General features: G+C 38.2%; 1 protein-coding gene across 6 annotated transcripts in view; it reads left to right on the top strand.

Annotated features, from left to right (window-relative positions):
• Window positions 1–18,472, top strand: part of LOC117327415 — a 70,178-nt gene that overhangs the window by 26,669 nt on the left and 25,037 nt on the right. For 5 of the 6 annotated variants that reach the window (XM_033884430.1, XM_033884398.1, XM_033884405.1 and 2 more), the window contains one exon: window positions 17,135–17,235. In XM_033884430.1, coding sequence (XP_033740321.1) covers window positions 17,178–17,235 — 58 coding nt within the window. In that variant the 5' untranslated portion in view covers window positions 17,135–17,177. Of the gene's footprint in view, window positions 1–8,959; window positions 9,086–17,134; window positions 17,236–18,472 lie in introns of those variants that run through there. The other variant, XM_033884421.1, reaches the window with a different exon arrangement.

Raw genomic sequence — 18,472 nt, 5'->3', positions numbered from 1 at the left:
GATACTGTCACCAATTACTACCAGATACATATAATATGACATATAATATTTTATGACAGACTTGTTCAAATATATTCAAAATGATAATTGCCATAAGAAATATACTTTATTGTCCACCAAATGTCGCTTTCATCAGGAGAATAACAAATTAAAACACATTGTATCAGATAAAAAAAAAAGGGGGGGGGGGGGGGGGGGGGGGGGGATCTAACGTAATCTCAGAAAGTGGAAATGAAGGATTGTAACTGTTTTGAGGATGTGTATGTTTGACCTTGTGTTTTTCATTGGTAACATATAGATAGTACCATTTCCAACTCTAGACTGTAGACAAGGCCAAATCCTCTATACATTAAAGATCCTTGCATCTAAATCACTCACTACAAAGCAATGAACACACTATCATCAATATTTAAGGCTCAAAATGAGTAAATATTGTTAAGATTCCCTGATAATGTCACCAAATGGTTTTACCATGTGGGTTTGATAACAACTGAAATTTTGTAACAACAAAACAAAATGACTGTATGAGGATGTTTAAAGGCACTTCCACTATCAGCTACACTTACTGTTGGCATAAACTGCAGAGATTTTTTTCTCCCAAAAGCTACATACATGTGGATTTAGGTCATCCAAATGTCTGTCAACAAGTCAACATTAATTTCCCAGGAGTCAAGTATTTTACTTGATGTAGTTTTATTGAACTACAGCTGAATCGCATGCAAACTGGTTAAGTTTATGAAACTTACATTGTACCGAATAATTAAACTGTTCAGCAATTATTCATATAAAGACTTTAACAGCCAGTTCAATGCTATGGACATTTAAAGTTTCAGGGGTCAAATGTCAAGGTTACTGTAAAATTTACTGAAATGCATTCAGTCCCTAGTCTTCTTTGGAAAATCTTAATTGAAGGAATCCCTTTGAATTAAAGAATACGTGTGTAGCTAAAACCACATTCCAGAATGTGGCATGGATACATACCTGTTATTGATATAAGTTCAGAGTTCAAAGACAAACAAAATTTGTCTCAATAATCTGTAGATTTTTAAATAATTCCAGACCTAATTTTTTGTAATCTTTTCTTCCCTTTTAACATGCTCACAATCAACACCATTCATTCAGTGATACAGGTAAGAGGTATAAAGGTCTTGTAGTTTTATGTCCAATGAAATCTCAAAATTCTTGGAAGAAGACTGATTGCTAATTCAACATTTGTTTTGTGACTTCTCCAAATTGATTGAAGAACTTATGTTGCTGTCTCTATGTTAAAAAGCCACCTGATCCCTTACCTTCACTGGTAATATAATAGCCTGCATGTCCTCTTATTGGTTTACAAGGATATAGAGCAGTTGTCTCGGGTCTACATTTCCTGATTGTAATAGCTAGAACTGAACCTAATTACATGTACAACTTCTGTCTCAAACGGTTGATAAAAGAAATGTCTTTACACCATGACCAGTGCAAATGATTGGATCGACTAGCTGTACTCTGCTTAGTATTCTCTTTCTAACCAAACAGACACCATTGTGATATATATCTTTGTAATGGCAATTAAATCGTTAGATATTGGGATGGAGCATTTGTTAGCCTCTGAGATTGATATTGGGAGTGTAGTTGTATCCTCGGTGGATCTGTGACTACAGTATCTGTATGAGTTACATTGGCAGTGTTAATGATCAAGCTGCTGATTTCGTGTTGACCTACCATACAATGTTTTGTAGGGAGCTTGCCTGAAAACGTTTACTTTGAACTTGATTTGTGCCTTGTGATGTGGACACTGTCAAAGCTGGCAAGTGTGTATTTTAAACTCAAACAGCGTCAGCAAACTCGATGGAAATGAATTGAATCCATTGAGGAAATGAATTTATCGCTTCTTCCTTGTTTTATGCTTACGTTTGCAGTCTGTGTTAGGACACACATAGTGGAGAGAATGGGATGGAGGAGTAAGTCTGTCTATATAGTGAACACTAAACTCATTATGTCGGAATCAGGACTCTCTTTGATAGTGAAAGTGATGTAGATCTGGGCTGTTTATAGTCTGGTCATCCTGGTGACAATGACCCATTTTGCCTAGTTGAATAAAGTAAAAAAAAAACTCGCCTTCAACACCCAAACCTTGCAGAACCTTTTTCAGAAATAAATCTGATTTCCATTTCTAGAGATATTTATTGCATAGGTAATTATAAGAATAAAGTATTTCTTTAAGAAAGTGTTCTCATTGTGTTTGAAAATGTCATTATTATTTGGATATTAAAGGAGGTAAAATTGATTTAGTAGTTATCTAAGTGTGTAGGGTGATAGATTACCTCCTCTGTTCTGTCTGGAAGACTTTGTCTGGACAACTTTGTCTGGAAGACTTTGTCTGGACAAGGGCTATTGTATGTTTGTGGCACTTTGGTGATTCTTATAACCTCCACTGTCACCTTTCATGTTTGTTTGAGACCAATGCTGGATTCATTATCTGTCAATTGTGTAAAGCATCAAGGTCTGTTGTTGATGAAATTGGTGCTGTCTCATCACTTTAGTCGTTCAATACAAGTGGCTATAAATGAAATAGGCTTACTTCTCAGCTAGGGCAAATGATAGATTCATTCATTTAATAAAAGTGGGATGAACTTTAAAATAACTTTCCATGCTACAATGTTTGTTGGCGCGTAACATGTCTGTACGGCCTAGCACCTGACACACAGCGCCATGTGGTCACCTGACAGGTTAGCCTGGCACAGAAGACTTCTGGGAATGGTCATGTGACTAGGAAATCAAGTCTGGACCATTGTTGATTTGTTTGTTTTATTCCGCTGGCTGTGAAATGGTTTGGAAGGAAAGGTAATGACATTCAGTGAATCAATATGTGTATCATTATGTTCTCTAACCAGAGAAGAGATTCAGCATATTGATAACAAGACATGAGCTACTGGTAATAGTATGCTGTCAGGACATTTTTCAGACAACAGTTTTGTCATTTGATGGTAACCGTGGCAGGTCCAGAGGGCATTTCCCTTTCTCCAGAACACCACACTCAATAAATATGGTATTTTACAAAGAAATAAAGTTATATATTTTATCCATTTGTCCCAGATAAAGCTAGGAGAAACCACATACTCGATTGAGTTGGCCTCAGGATCAGAACTTCACTATCTATGTATGCAGAAAATGTGAGCATTATGCATTTATCTTATATATTCTCTACCAAACAATGTCAACTTCCTCATTGGTTAGACAGATATCTCCTGAAGAGTTAGTGTTTGGTCCTCGTGGATACATTTTGGTACTGCTGTAAAGCACACACCACATTGTGAGATGTCATACATTGTAGAGGAACAAAGAAAAAGGAAGTCTTGACATTAAGCATTGTCAGCAACTTTAAATAGGGTGACAAATTGATCGAACCAGAGGGGTGTGTGTTATATAGGGTTTTACTGATGTATGGGAGTGGAAACCTTCAGTCTCTTTTGGAAAACGCAGCATGCCTGTCAACTTTCCAAATTACAATGCAGGTAAACGACATTTTGACATTTTTAAATTGACATTTTATAATATGATGAACATAACAATTTGAAGTTATAACAAATGAATAACAAAAAGTACTCAATCTTGATAATTATGTTTGTATGTTATGATAAGAAGATCTAGCTCACTACAACAGTATTAAAACATCATGATTTCTACAAATTAACAAATTACTAATAACATATAGACACCATTTTGTAAAAACACTAAACACCATATCTTCAGTCGAGTACTTCATTGATAGTCCTACTGTGGAGGACAGATTAGATAGAATTAACAGGATTGTGGATGATTGGAAAAGGAAGTTGATACAGACCAAAAGGCTTTGGTAGAAAAAACTTAAAACAAGAGAGATTTCCCTGTAATTGTGTTAACTTGACAGTGTCAGTTGAGATAATCTTGATATGTCTTTAAGTGACTAGATCAGGGGACCAATAAACAGATATCCATCCCACCTGCTCTATAAAGACATGGTGTCTGTGACAGCTTAGGCTGGTTACACAATGTTCCAACTTAACATTGGCCTTCAAAAGATCGTAATCTTTTTTCTGTTTATTGATAACAGTCATAAGGGAATGAAGATAATCTGATTTCAAAGGAAAAAGTCTGGAGCAAGGCCGCAAGAGATGATGTCGTTTTGATATTTCATTGAATAGATTAGACTTTTATAACATTAAATGTTGGCAAATGAAGGTCATCACTGCTTCTGTGGGTAGGTACCAGTCCTTTTAAACATTTACAAACTTGTTTTTTCCTTTCAGAAATACATTACAATAGCTTTATTTTGCATTTATCCACCAATCCCCCATATATTTACCTTAAAAGATTGAAATCCACCAGTCTCGGTATTTTCACTACTTATGATTAACTTAGAGTTTTACAAATCACATATTATTTGTGGTTATTGGGCCTTTAGATACCAGCCAATGTCTTTCTGAATCCCTTGGGAGCATAAAGCAGGAGCTGCCATTTTGGAGCTGACACAAACCATTTCTTGTACTGTCTCATTTACTGGGTCGACTAGAAAACAACGGAGTAAAGTACTGTATCTTGTTCAAGGGTACAAGGTAACATGATGTTCTCTCTCACATTCTCCTCTCTCATTTTCCTCTCTCATTTTTCTGACTGATCTTTTAGAGATCTCCCTCACTACAGTGTCTGACTGATCTTTTGGAGATCTCACTACAGTGTCTGACTGATCTTTTGGAGATATCTCACTACAGTGTCTGACTGATCTTTTAGAGAGAGATCTCTCACTACAGTGTCTGACTGATCTTTTGGAGATCTCACTACAGTGTCTGACTGATCTTTTGGAGATCTCACTACAGTGTCTGACTGATCTTTTGGAGATATCTCACTACAGTGTCTGACTGATCTTTTAGAGAGAGATCTCTCACTACAGTGTCTGACTGATCTTTTGGAGATCTCACTACAGTGTCTGACTGATCTTTTGGAGATCTCACTACAGTGTCTGACTGATCTTTTGGAGATATCTCACTACAGTGTCTGACTGATCTTTCGGAGAGATCTCTCACTACAGTGTCTGACTGATCTTTTAGAGAGAGATCTCTCACTACAGTGTCTGACTGATCTTTTAGAGAGAGAGATCTCACTACAGTGTCTGACTGATCTTTTAGAGAGAGAGATCTCACTACAGTTTCTGACTGATCTTTTGGAGAGAGATCTCACTACAGTGTCTGACAGATCTTTTGGAGAGAGATCTCACTACAGTGTCTGACAGATCTTTTGGAGAGATCTCTCACTAACTGTCTGACTGATCTTTTGGAGATCTCACTAACTGTCTGACTGATCTTTTGGAGATCTCACTAACTGTCTGACTGATCTTTTAGAGAGAGAGATCTCACTACAGTTTCTGACTGATCTTTTGGAGATCTCTCACTACAGTTTCTGACAGATCTTTTGAAAACTTGGTAGGCTTTATATGCATTATAATTACATAGTCGTACTTGAGTGTCATTTTTTTTCTGTAAGGTTTATACAGTGTTATATATTCATGTGCCATCTGAGCTTTTAGGTCATGAGCTTGTATGAGTATAAGTTGTTTGTCAGATTATATGATGTAGTTTTGTACCTTGCCATAGCTTTACCTAGAATGTATGATTGTACATAAAAGTATTTTGGATTCTGCTTGTAAACTAGGACTAGATATGATCATGTAGTCCAATGCCAGTCACTTTTTAGGTCACCTGAGACAAAGTCTCAAGTGACCTATTCTAATCCCCTTTTGTCCGTCGTCGTGCGTCGTGCGTCGTCCGTCGTGCGTCGTCCGTCGTCCGTCGTGCGTCCGTAAACAATTTACATTTTCGACTTCTTCTCCAAAACCCCTAAACCAAATTCAATGAAATTTGGCAGGAAGCTTTTATGGCTAAAGGTCAACCAAAATTGTAAATTATATGGTCCCCACCCCCCAGGGGCCTGAGGGGCGGGGCTAAAAAGGGTCAAATTGACTAAAACTTCAAAAATCTTCTTCTTTACTCACAGATATGGTGGAATCAAACACTCTTCATAGATGGAAGGGTCTTAAGGTGCTTTACCAAAATTGTAAATTTCATGACCCAGGGGTCTCACGTTTGCCCCTGGGGAGGGGGTAAACTTTACTATAGTTTATATAGGGAAATCACATTTTTGACTTTTATTTGTTTTATTTCTATTGGAATTCATTCTAATTTGGTTAACATTATCAGCATGGGATGACAGTTTGATGGAATGCACATGTTGGCCCTGACTGACCCCCAGGGGCTGATGGGCGGGGCTAAAAAGGGCCAAATTGACTGAAATTTCAAAAATCTTCTTCTCTACTCTCGGATAATATGGAATCAAATACACTCCATAGATGCCAGGGTCTGAAGGTGCTTTACCAAAATTGTGAATTTCATGACCCCGGGGTCTCAAGTTTGCCCCTGGGGAGGGGGTAAACTTTACTATAGTTTATATAGGGAAATAACATTTTTGACTTTTATTTGTTTGATTTCTATTGGAATTCATTCTAATATGGTTAACATTGTCAGCATGGGATGACCGTTTGATGGCATGCACATGTTGGCCCTGACTGACCCCCAGGGGCTGATGGGCGGGGCTAGAAAGGGCCAAATTGACTGAAATTTCAAAAATCTTCTTCTCAAGACCGAAATAAGTTGGAATCAAATACTCTTTAAAGTTGGAAGGGTCTTAAGATGCTTTACTAAAACTGTGAATTTCATGACCCTGGGGTCTCAAGTTTGCCCCTGGGGAGGGGGTAAACTTTACTATAGTTTATATAGGGAAATCACATTTTTGACTTTTATTTGTTTTATTTCTATTGGAATTCATTCTAATTTGGTAAACATTGTCAGCATGGGATGACAGTTTGATGGCATGCACATGTTGGCCCTGACTGACCCCCAGGGGCTGATGGGCGGGGCTAAAAAGGGCCAAATTGACTGAAATTTCAAAAATCTTCTTCTCAAGACCGAAATAAGTTGAAATCAAATACTCTTTATAGTTGGAAGGGTCTTAAGATGCTTTATTAAAATTGTGAATTTCATGACCCTGGGGTCTCAAGTTTGCCCCTGGGGAAGGGGTAAACTTTACTATAGTTTATATAGGGAAATCACATTTTTGACTATAATTTGTTTGATTTCTATTGGAATTCATTCTAATTTGGTTAACATTATCAGCTTTGGATGGCAGTCTGATGGTATGCACATGTTGGCCCTGATTGAACCAGAGGGGCTGATGGGCGGGGCTAAAAATGGTCAAATTGGCTGAAATTTCAAAAATCTTCTTCTCAAGACCGAAATAAGGTAGAATCAAATACTCTTCATAGTTGGAAGGGTCTTAAGGTGCCCTACTAAAATTTATTAATTTAATGACCCGGGGGTCATAAGTTTTCCCCTGGGGAGGGGTTAAATTTGACTATAGTTTATATAGGGAAATTACATTTTTGACTGATTTGTTTGATTTCTATTGGAATTCATTCTAACTTGGTTAACATTTTCAGCATGGGATGAAAGTTTGATAATATGCATATGTTGGCCCTGACTGACCCCTGAGGGCTGATGGGCGGGGCTAAAAAGGGTAAATTAAATTAACTGAAATATTTCAAATCTCAGGTGACCGTTAAGGCCCATGGGCCTCTTGTATGAACTAGCTAGGATCAATTAAGGCATATCCTTGGTGGGTCTGAGTTTACATGAACTAGGACCAGGGCATGATAGCTGTGGGTCTGAGTTTACATGACGTAGGACCAGGGCATGATAGCTGTGGGTCTGAGTTTACATAAACTAGGACCAGGGCATGATAGCTGTGGGTCTGAGTTTACTTGACGTAGGACCAGGGCATGATAGCGGTGGGTCCGAGTTTACATAAACTAGGACCAGGGCAAGATAGCGGTGGGTCCGAGTTTACTTGACGTAGGACCAGGGCATGATAGCTGTGGGTCTGAGTTTACATGAACTAGGACCAGGGCATGATAGCTGTGGGTCTGAGTTTACATGAACTAGGACCAGGGCATGATAGCTGTGGGTCTGAGTTTACATGACGTAGGACCAGGGCATGATAGCTGTGGGTCTGAGTTTACATAAACTAGGACCAGGGCATGATAGCTGTGGGTCTGAGTTTACTTGATGTAGGACCAGGGCATGATAGCGGTGGGTCTGAGTTTACTTGACGTAGGACAAGGGCATGATAGCTGCGGGTATGAGTTTACATAAACTAGGACCAGGGCAAGATAGCGGTGGGTCCGAGTTTACTTGACGTAGGACCAGGGCATGATAGCTGTGGGTCTGAGTTTACATGAACTAGGACCAGGGCATGATAGCTGTGGGTCTGAGTTTACATAAACTAGGACCAGGGCATGATAGCTGCGGGTATGAGTTTAAATGAACTAGGACCAGGGCATGATAGCTGCGGGTATGAGTTTACATGAACTAGGACCAGGGCATGATAGCTGTGGGTCCGAGTGTACATGGCGTAGGACCAGGGCATTAACAAGAGCAAACTAGTGGCGAGTGTAGTTTTGAGTCTATGAATTTAGGAGCAAGGAAGTAATTTTACAAACAAACTGATAATTTTGGATAGATAGGCCCTGGTTAACATTTGGTTTGTGACATATACATGTAGCCTACAACAAGGTAAGTCAAAACTGAACTTACACGGTTCTTAGTATACAAATATGTAAAAGACTGGATCACTAGGGTTGTGAAGGCATATTGAGATCAGCCTCGTGTGGCTTGTCATTGTACCTACTGCTACCTGGATACCTCTGACGCTGGACAGCATGTGTGGGGATTTACCCATTGTAGTTTTTTGTTTACGCTGATACAGGTAAATAATTAATCAGCTGATCGAGAGCTGGCTGCCTCACTGCTCACTGAAGCAAAGCATAATTATAGTAGAAATTACAGCTGTGGTTTAACTGCTGTGTACTGTTTAGAAAATATTATTGTAGTGGTTGATAATCCTAACATGTGGTGTCAGGATGAGTGGAGTGTCGGATAAAATCTAGAGTTTCACTTAACGAATGGTATTGGGACACATCCATGAGAGAAAGGAAGTAATATATGCCTAAGACGAGGTAAATAACATTTTAAATTTTATTGGATAGGTTTGTAGTACCTCTGATCCTAATATCAGCCTTGATGTTTAGATATCCCAGGTTTTCTCTTTATGTTTCCTGAGTTGTTATCTCCTGCCTAGCTGTTAGGTATGTTTTCTAATTTCCTGTTCTCTGTCCTGTACTATATATCATTACCTACTGTGATATATCTATCAGTGTAAGGAGACATAAGTATACTGTATGTTGTAATGTCTATAGAATGAGGAATACATCAGAACCTGTGATTTGGACTCTTCGACATATATCCCATTGTCTCACTGCCCAATGATAATTTAACCCTGTGATTTGTCCATTGTTAGATTCTTGTCCGATAATAACCTTTTTTCTTACCCCGGACAGGGATATCCACAATTTTTACCAGTGAGATTTTTGTTTTGATCTCCCCTTCGGGTTGAGACAAGGTACACTTGCTCAATCACCTCACGTCAACTTTTGTCTTGCATTGATGTAATGGCAATATTTACATATGTGGGTTAACAGGGTAAAAGTAAAAAAAAACATTTACCCTTTGAGAATAAGACTGGGAATCTACCCCTTGTCAATTGTTAACTTATGACCTTGTCCCATGATAACCCTAAAACCTTATCCAATAGTTACCCTGCCCTTTATCCATTGTTAACCTTTGACCTTGTCCCATGATAACCCCATGACCTTGTCCATTAGTAACCTTTCCCTTGGCCATTGTAAACTGAGTTCTTGTCCCACAGTAATCCTGCCCTTTGTTATGCCCCCCCCCCCCCCCCCCCCCCCACCATGAAATGAGGGGACATATATATAGTGTTACCCTTGTCTTGTCCCAAAGTAATATAACTAGCTAATCTCAGGAACTGCTGATGCAATCCTCATCAAACTGTGTTTTGAGGTGTCACGTAGCAGCAGGAGTATTTCTGTCTTACAGACATTTTCCAGTTAACATACGGTATGTTCTAGTCCCATGATAGAGCTGTTCCATCCTTCTAGGGTGCAAGGATCGATGCTGCCTTATTTCCCAATTAAAGCCTATACTTTTTTGTCAAATGATATTTATTTTTGTCCCCATTAAAACCTGGTAAGTGCATGATATTTTTTGTCCCATGAAAACTGTTTCTATCCCAAAATAATTGTCACTGTCTCTGCCCCATGATAACTGTCTCTCTCCCATGATAACTAGCTGTCTCTGTCCCATGATAACTAGCTGTCTCTGTCCCATGATAACTGTCTCTGTCCCATGATAACTGTCTCTGTCCCATGATAACTGTCTCTGTCCAATGATAACTGTCTCTGTCACATGATAACTGTCTCTGTCACATGATACTGTCTCTGTCCCATGATAACTAGCTGTCTCTGTCCCATGATAACTGTCTCTGTCACATGATAACTGTCTCTGTCCCATGATAACTGTCTGTCACATGATAACTAGCTGTCTCTGTCCCATGATAACTGTCTCTGTCATATGATATCTGTCTCTGCCATATGATAATTGTCTCTGTCACACGATAACTGTCTCTGTCCAATGATAACTGTCTCTGTCCCATGATAACTGTCTCTGTCACATGATAGCTGTCTCTGTCACATGATAACTGTCTCTGTCACATGATAACTGTCTCTGTCCCATGATAGCTGTCTCTGTCATATGATAACTGTCTCTGTCCAATGATAACTGTCTCTGTCCCATGATAACTGTCTCTGTCACATGATAATTGTCTCTGTCACATGGTAACTGTCTCTGTCCCATGGTAACTGTCTCTGTCCCATGATAACTGTCTCTGTCCCATGATAGCTGTCTCTGTCCCATGATAACTGTCTCTCTCCCATGATAATTGTCTCTGTCACATGATAATTGTCTCTGTCACATGATAACTGTCTCTGTCCCATGATAGCTGTCTCTGTCACATGATAACTGTCTCTGTCCCATGATAATTGTCTCTGTCACATGATAATTGTCTCTCTCCCATGATAATTGTCTCTGTTCCCTGATAACTGTCTCTACCTCATGATAAAGGTCTGTGTGTCATGATAATTGTCTCTGTCACATGATAACTGTCTCTGTCACACGATAACTGTCTCTGTGCCATGATAATTGTCTCTGCTTCATGATAAAGGTCTGTTTGTCATGATAATTGTCTCCATTCTATGATAACTGTAAATGTTCCATGAGGGTTTATAAAACCTTCAGTTTTCCACTGAAAGCATTAATACTGAATTTTATGGATCAAAGTCATAGGGATTGAAGTTATGTTTTTGTTTTGTAGAAATTATAATTAGTTCCTATAAAGATTGAGGCTTTGGATAGTGACAGTTCCAGAGATGAACCTGATACCTGAAACATAACTTTGAAAATAGATTGTAAATTGATTGTAAAACACTATGTCAGAATCTTCAATTACAACACAAAATTAGTCTCCAGTGTCTCCTGTAATAGAGGTATTGGAACTCCATCATTACAGCTGTGTAAATTGTAATTGAGTTCCGATTTGCACCTGTCAATTCAAACTACAGACAAATTACAAACCACAGAAATCTCAAAGGGTGTGTAATCGCTTATGGTTCCTATCAATTGCTTTGCTTTCTTTAAAATTGTGATAGATGTTGTTTATTTTTGTATGTGACAGCAATGCTGCTGATCTGTAGCCTGTGTTACCCAGTGGTGGCCTTATAGGGCCAGCTGTAGGAGGTATTGATGAGTTTGTAATTCTCCTCGAGTTACAACATTCTATACTGGAATATATAAGTGAAAGTGGAAGATAAAGCCATACTTTGTAATCACCTTGATAACTTGTTTTAATTCTGACTTTTTGTGGATCAATAAAAAATAGTTTTATATTGGATCAAGTTAACAACCTGTAAAAACAAAAAGTTGGTTATGGACACTTTAGAGTGTCAAAAATGGTTTAATATCCCCAAATCTCTGAGGATAATACGGTTTACTCGTCATCATTATGTTTTGTCTTTCATTGTACATACTGTAGTCCCCAGGTTTGTGTTTACATTTTATGCTTCAAAATTCTTCTCAAGTTCCATCATTGACCATCCTGAGATGGTCCTGACCAACTATAGTTATTTTTGGGTTGGTCCAAAATCCAAGATGGCCTCCATGACACTATCTTGAAAAACACATTTTAACTAAATATTGGTGGGATTTATAGAAAATTAACCCAACAAAGTGTTGTGTTTTTTACCTCATCAAAATTTCAACATGGTAGCCGTCAACAATTGACATCTTTTTCTAAACTACTAATCAGGATTTAACCAAATTTAGTAGGAAGCTTCCCTATGTGGGGTGGGGCAAAAATGGTTCCATTTGGCTATATTGATATTAATGACTTCTGGAACTAAGCATTGTATGATATTTATATTTCAGTGGTAAAATCCCTAAGTGACTGGATTCAAATTTATACAAATAATGGGACTGAACCTTGGTACATCATTGATTAATTACAGGGAGATAACTCTCACCCTCTGTAACTTCAGTACATCATTGATTAATTAAGGGGAGATAACTCACATCCTCCATAACTTCTGTACTTCATTGATTTACTAAGAGGAGATATAATTCACAATCTCTGTAACTTCAGCACATCATTGATTAATCAAGGGGAGGTAATTCAAGCCCACTGTATTGATTACCAAAGGGGAGATCATTCACACTCTCTGTAACTTTGGTACATCATTTGTTATTTAAGGGGAGATAATTCACGCCCTCTGTAACTTTGGTACATCGTTGGTAAAATAAGGGGAGATAATTTGCAGCCTCTAACTTTGGTACATCATTGGTTGATTAAGGGGAGATAATTCACAGCCTCTGTAACTTCGGTACATCATTGGTTGATTAAGGGGAGATAATTTGCACTCTCTGTAACTTTGGTACATCGTTTGTTGATTAAGGGGTTGTTGATTAAGGGGAGATAATTTGCACTCTCTAACTTTGGTACATCATTGTTTGATTAAGGGGAGATTATTCACACCCTCTGTAACTTTGGTACATCATTGGTTGATTAAGGGGAGATAATTTACACTCTCTGTAACTTTAGTGTAAATAATCTTCCCTTAATTTATTCATGGCATACTTCTTACTTATACTTGTATGTACCATCTGTCCTTCTTAAGATGTTGTTTTCCTTCACTGTCAAACAATATCAAGATATGATTATTTCTCCAACATAATTATAACTTAACATTAGAAAATTCATCCTTAATAGTCAGAACAGAATCAAATGAAGTACAATGAATATCTAAAGTTACAGATGATTGGACATATTTCCGTGATCAAATTCAAGTGGTAGAAATTATTTTCTTTCTATAGTCAAGTATTTTCAAGGATTTTACTTTGATATTGGCATAGTAATTTGTTACAATGTATAATTGTTTTAGATATCTTATGTTACTGGAGTGTTGATTGACTTTTAGAATTATAGCTTTTTTTATCCTAGTGTTAGGATCCTTACTCAAGTTGGGTGTGGCCCCAAAGTAGGTGAGGCCCCATAGTTGGTGTGGCTCCAGTGTGGGTGTGGCCCCAATGTTGGTGTGGCCCAATAGTGGGTGTGACTCTAGTGCAGGATTTGCCCCATGGTGGGTTTGATAGTTGTGCAGTTCAGTCAAATATTCATACACACTGAGCTATTTAAAGATTATTTATGTCTTTCAGCAAAATGAAATATTTATTTATTGATGTAAAGGTTGCATGAAAGTATGGAAAGATGGAGGCATTTTATGTGTGGGATGTATAGGTACTGTGGTATTCCTACTTATCTCTGTGCTACAGAGGGAGATTGACCGGTTCCTCTGTTGTGGAGAGTCACCAGGGTGTTGGTCCATCATCCCGTTCTAGTCTCTCATAATCTTTCATAGGTTTATATATCACAAGTGTGGTGTTGGTGGATGTACTGGTACAGATGAATGATATATGTTTGTGATAGACTGACTCTCCAAGATATATTTGATACATCATGAGATCAGCTGCTGCCTGCTGATGGAACTCAGGCTGGCTGTATCAGGCAGCTATAGATGTTGGGGTGTCTTCTATACAGTAAGGGATCTTCACTGTCCAGTATATGATGTATATAACGTGTATGCTGGTCAGCCCTTGTCATTAGATTATTAAAATTGCAAATAAAACTGATATATATGGTTAAATTTGAATTGATCTCTTAATTAGTCTAGGTGTCCAGTTGAATTAAAAGGTCTGATTTTATACAGGTTACATTGAGTTAATGTGGCATAGTGGTTAAGTGGATAACACTCTTGTCAGCCAGTGGTACAGTTGTTGTGGGTTTGTGTGGTAAAGGTTTGTGGTGGTCAACACACATACTTATCTGTTTTGTGGACAACACACATACTTGTCTGTTTTGTGGACAACACACATACTTGTCTGTTTTGTGGACAATTACACACATACTTGTCTGTTTTGTGGACAACACACATACTTGTCTGTTTTGTGGACAACACACATACTTGTCTGTTTTGTGGACAACACACATACTTGTCTGTTATGTGGACAACACACATACTTATCTGTTATGTGGACAACACACATACTTGTCTGTTTTGTGGACAACACACATACTTAATTGTCTGTTTTGTGGACAACACACATACTTAATTGTCTGTTTTGTGGACAACACACATACTTGTCTGTTTTGTGGACAACACACATACTTGTCTGTTTTGTGGACAACACACATACTTAATTGTCTGTTTTGTGGACAACACACATACTTGTCTGTTTTGTGGACAACACACATACTTATCTGTTTTGTGGACAACACACATACTTGTCTGTTTTGTGGACAACACACATACTTGTCTGTTTTGTGGACAACACACATACTGGTCTGTTTTGTGGACAACACACATACTTATCTGTTTTGTGGACAACACACATACTTGTCTGTTATGTGGACAACACACATACTTATCTGTTATGTGGACAACACACATACTTGTCTGTTTTGTGGACAACACACATACTTAATTGTCTGTTTTGTGGACAACACACATACTTAATTGTCTGTTTTGTGGACAACACACATACTTGTCTGTTTTGTGGACAACACACATACTTAATTGTCTGTTTTGTGGACAACACACATACTTGTCTGTTTTGTGGACAACACACATACTTGTCTGTTTTGTGGACAACACACATACTTATCTGTTATGTGGACAACACACATACTTGTCTGTTTTGTGGACAACACACATACTTAATTGTCTGTTTTGTGGACAACACACATACTTGTCTGTTTTGTGGACAACACACATACTTGTCTGTTTTGTGGACAACACACATACTTAATTGTCTGTTATGTGGACAACACACATACTTATCTGTTATGTGGACAACACACATACTTGTCTGTTTTGTGGACAACACACATACTTAATTGTCTGTTTTGTGGACAACACACATACTTAATTGTCTGTTTTGTGGACAACACACATACTTGTCTGTTTTGTGGACAACACACATACTTAATTGTCTGTTTTGTGGACAACACACATACTTGTCTGTTTTGTGGACAACACACATACTTGTCTGTTTTGTGGACAACACACATACTTATCTGTTATGTGGACAACACACATACTTGTCTGTTTTGTGGACAACACACATACTTAATTGTCTGTTTTGTGGACAACACACATACTTGTCTGTTTTGTGGACAACACACATACTTAATTGTCTGTTTTGTGGACAACACACATACTTGTCTGTTTTGTGGACAACACACATATTTGTCTGTTTTGTGGACAACACACATACTTATCTGTTATGTGGACAACACACATACTTGTCTGTTTTGTGGACAACACACATACTTAATTGTCTGTTTTGTGGACAACACACATACTTGTCTGTTTTGTGGACAACACACATACTTGTCTGTTTTGTGGACAACACACATACTTGTCTGTTTTGTGGACAACACACATACTGGTCAGTTTTGTGGGTTTTGTGGTAAAGGTTTGTGGTCAAGTTTGCAGTGGACAACACACATACTTATCTGTTTTGTGGGTTTGTGGTAGGTTTCAGTGGTTTGATGGCTACAGCTTTCCACAGCTAATCTCCAGGATTTGGAAGGCTATCCATACTCTTCCTTTTCCTTATCAGAATTTTACAAAATATCATTAAATTTGACCTGCACCAGGAGAATACTTTTTTATTAGCAGCTCTGGTGATAGCTGTCCAAATTATACAGAGAGAGGAAGTGTTTATTTCTGCTGAAGTAGGAATGTCTTAAAGTGTAGACAGCTTGTGGCTGATCAACACAATATAAAAAGTATTGTTTCAGAATAAATAGCCTAGTCTGTGAAGATCACACAGGTCTGGCACATCAAGTGGTCTGTGTTTGTCCTGTAAAACTGTCCCTGCATTAGGCTGTTTGTCCTGTAACTACCAAGGACCATATTTGGAGAACAAGTCATTTAGGTTCTAAGAGGGGGGGGGTGGGGGGCAACTATAATAGTATTGTCATTTACATCAAGAGAAACCCTGATCGGAATTATTAAACATCAGGCATTCAGAATATCTCTGAACACAGGACCCGGTATTCTAGTCCGGTGGAATTGCAGCACCGTGATGGCTTGTATTAGCTGAGTACTAATTTCTGATATTCTGCTTGAGTGCCTGTGAATTTACTGTTGCATTATAAGCTTAATGTTTATTACAGAGACAGCAGGTGAATTAATGCCTTGGTAAGGATACCTTGTTCCGGGTACAAATGATGATTGTATCCACCGATTATTACAGAAATGATCAATGTCCTGGACAATGTCATCATTACATTAACTATCAATAAATTTAATGCTTCTCTAAAATAATTAGTTGTCTTCAATAGACACTGCAGTCCCCACTCCCAGTCACGTCGGTTTTAAAGATTCCAAATCTACATGTGTTTCATCCAATCAATTTCCTGTACATATTGCGTGCGTGATAAGTATGGGGAGGTGCAGCAAAGCATACAGGGAGTTGTGGGCGTAAAACAGAATGATAGTCAATGATTGATGAGACTGTTTTTACTGCTCCAGGTAGCCTGACTGGATGTCATCAAAGTGATTAGAGGCACGAAGTATGCTAAGGACTTACGGCCTACTACTACTGCTGGCACCCCTACTACTTCAGCTTGCAGGTGAGTTAGATGTTTTTGTTTAAGTGCCCACACGGGAGACATGTGATGGCTGGGTGGATTTACGGCAATGGGAGAGGTCGGGTCGTATGGTCTGTTGGGAATTATTATCAATAATGCGTTCATATGCAATAATTATTGCTAGATAACTGTAATGATTGAATTATGAGTGTGAAACATGCAAAGGCTTATTAGACCGATCACCGCAATACACTGACACGCAGGAACAGGATGTTGTGGATGTTTCTAGAGTATGAAATATGGAAATTTTGATCTCTTACATAATTAAGAAATAATTAACGATGATTCGTGTATTGTTACAGGATATACAACGAGGACGAGGATATTTTGTAAATAAATTAATAACGAAGGCTGCAGGCCTGAGTTATTAATTAAAATTGCAAAATATCCGAATCCGAGTTGTATATCCTGCAACAATACACGAGTCAAAGTTGATTATTTCCATTCTACCATGTACTGTTTAGTTCTGAGATCTACCTCTTCCTGATAGAAAAACTGCAAAGAAACCCCGGGAAATGTGTCGCTACATGGCTGTTACAATTCACAAGAAACGATAAGGCGCGCGTGTTAATGAATATTCAAAAGCTGACGTCAATCCCAAGCCAGTTGACGGCAACTTTACAAGAATTTTCGGGGATGTCGGCCATTCATGTAGAAATGATCTCCAAAGGTTGCCTGTGGAAATTGAGATTACAACATATTGTTTAGCAAAGTTTGTTCTGGGTTGAACAAATTAACAATCGGGCAAATTTCTCTGTTGTAAAATACACGGTCTCCGACGTTCAAATGTTTTGGCACCGCCATGTTTGTTTACAAATGCACGATTTTGGAGGGGGGAAATTGTAACAGCCGTGACTCACGAGCGTGTATTATTGACACGAGCGTGTATCATTGGCAAATAATACGCGGTTTTAAACCAATCAAAACTGGCGTTGCATAGCAAACGTGGTAGAATAAGAGATAATTATTTCAAATAAGGGGAGGTAATCTAGCATTAGTGTTCTCATCGGGACAACTTTTCAAAAATTAAGAGATTTATAGCGGTCTTAAGTATGACCAGTGTTTAGTTGTACCTTGCACATGAAAATTCCTTTAAACTCTAATATAGGTTACTGTTAATTAATCAACTTTCAATTTTCCAAGTTGTCATCATTTTGAAAATGCAGCTGTATACATGTAGGTTAAAAAAAAAATTGTTTTGCTCACACACCTCAACATG

Source organism: Pecten maximus, chromosome 1 (assembly GCF_902652985.1).
Source record: "Pecten maximus chromosome 1, xPecMax1.1, whole genome shotgun sequence".
NCBI classification, from domain to species: domain Eukaryota; kingdom Metazoa; phylum Mollusca; class Bivalvia; order Pectinida; family Pectinidae; genus Pecten; species Pecten maximus.
This window is presented reverse-complemented; position numbering and strand designations above follow the sequence as displayed.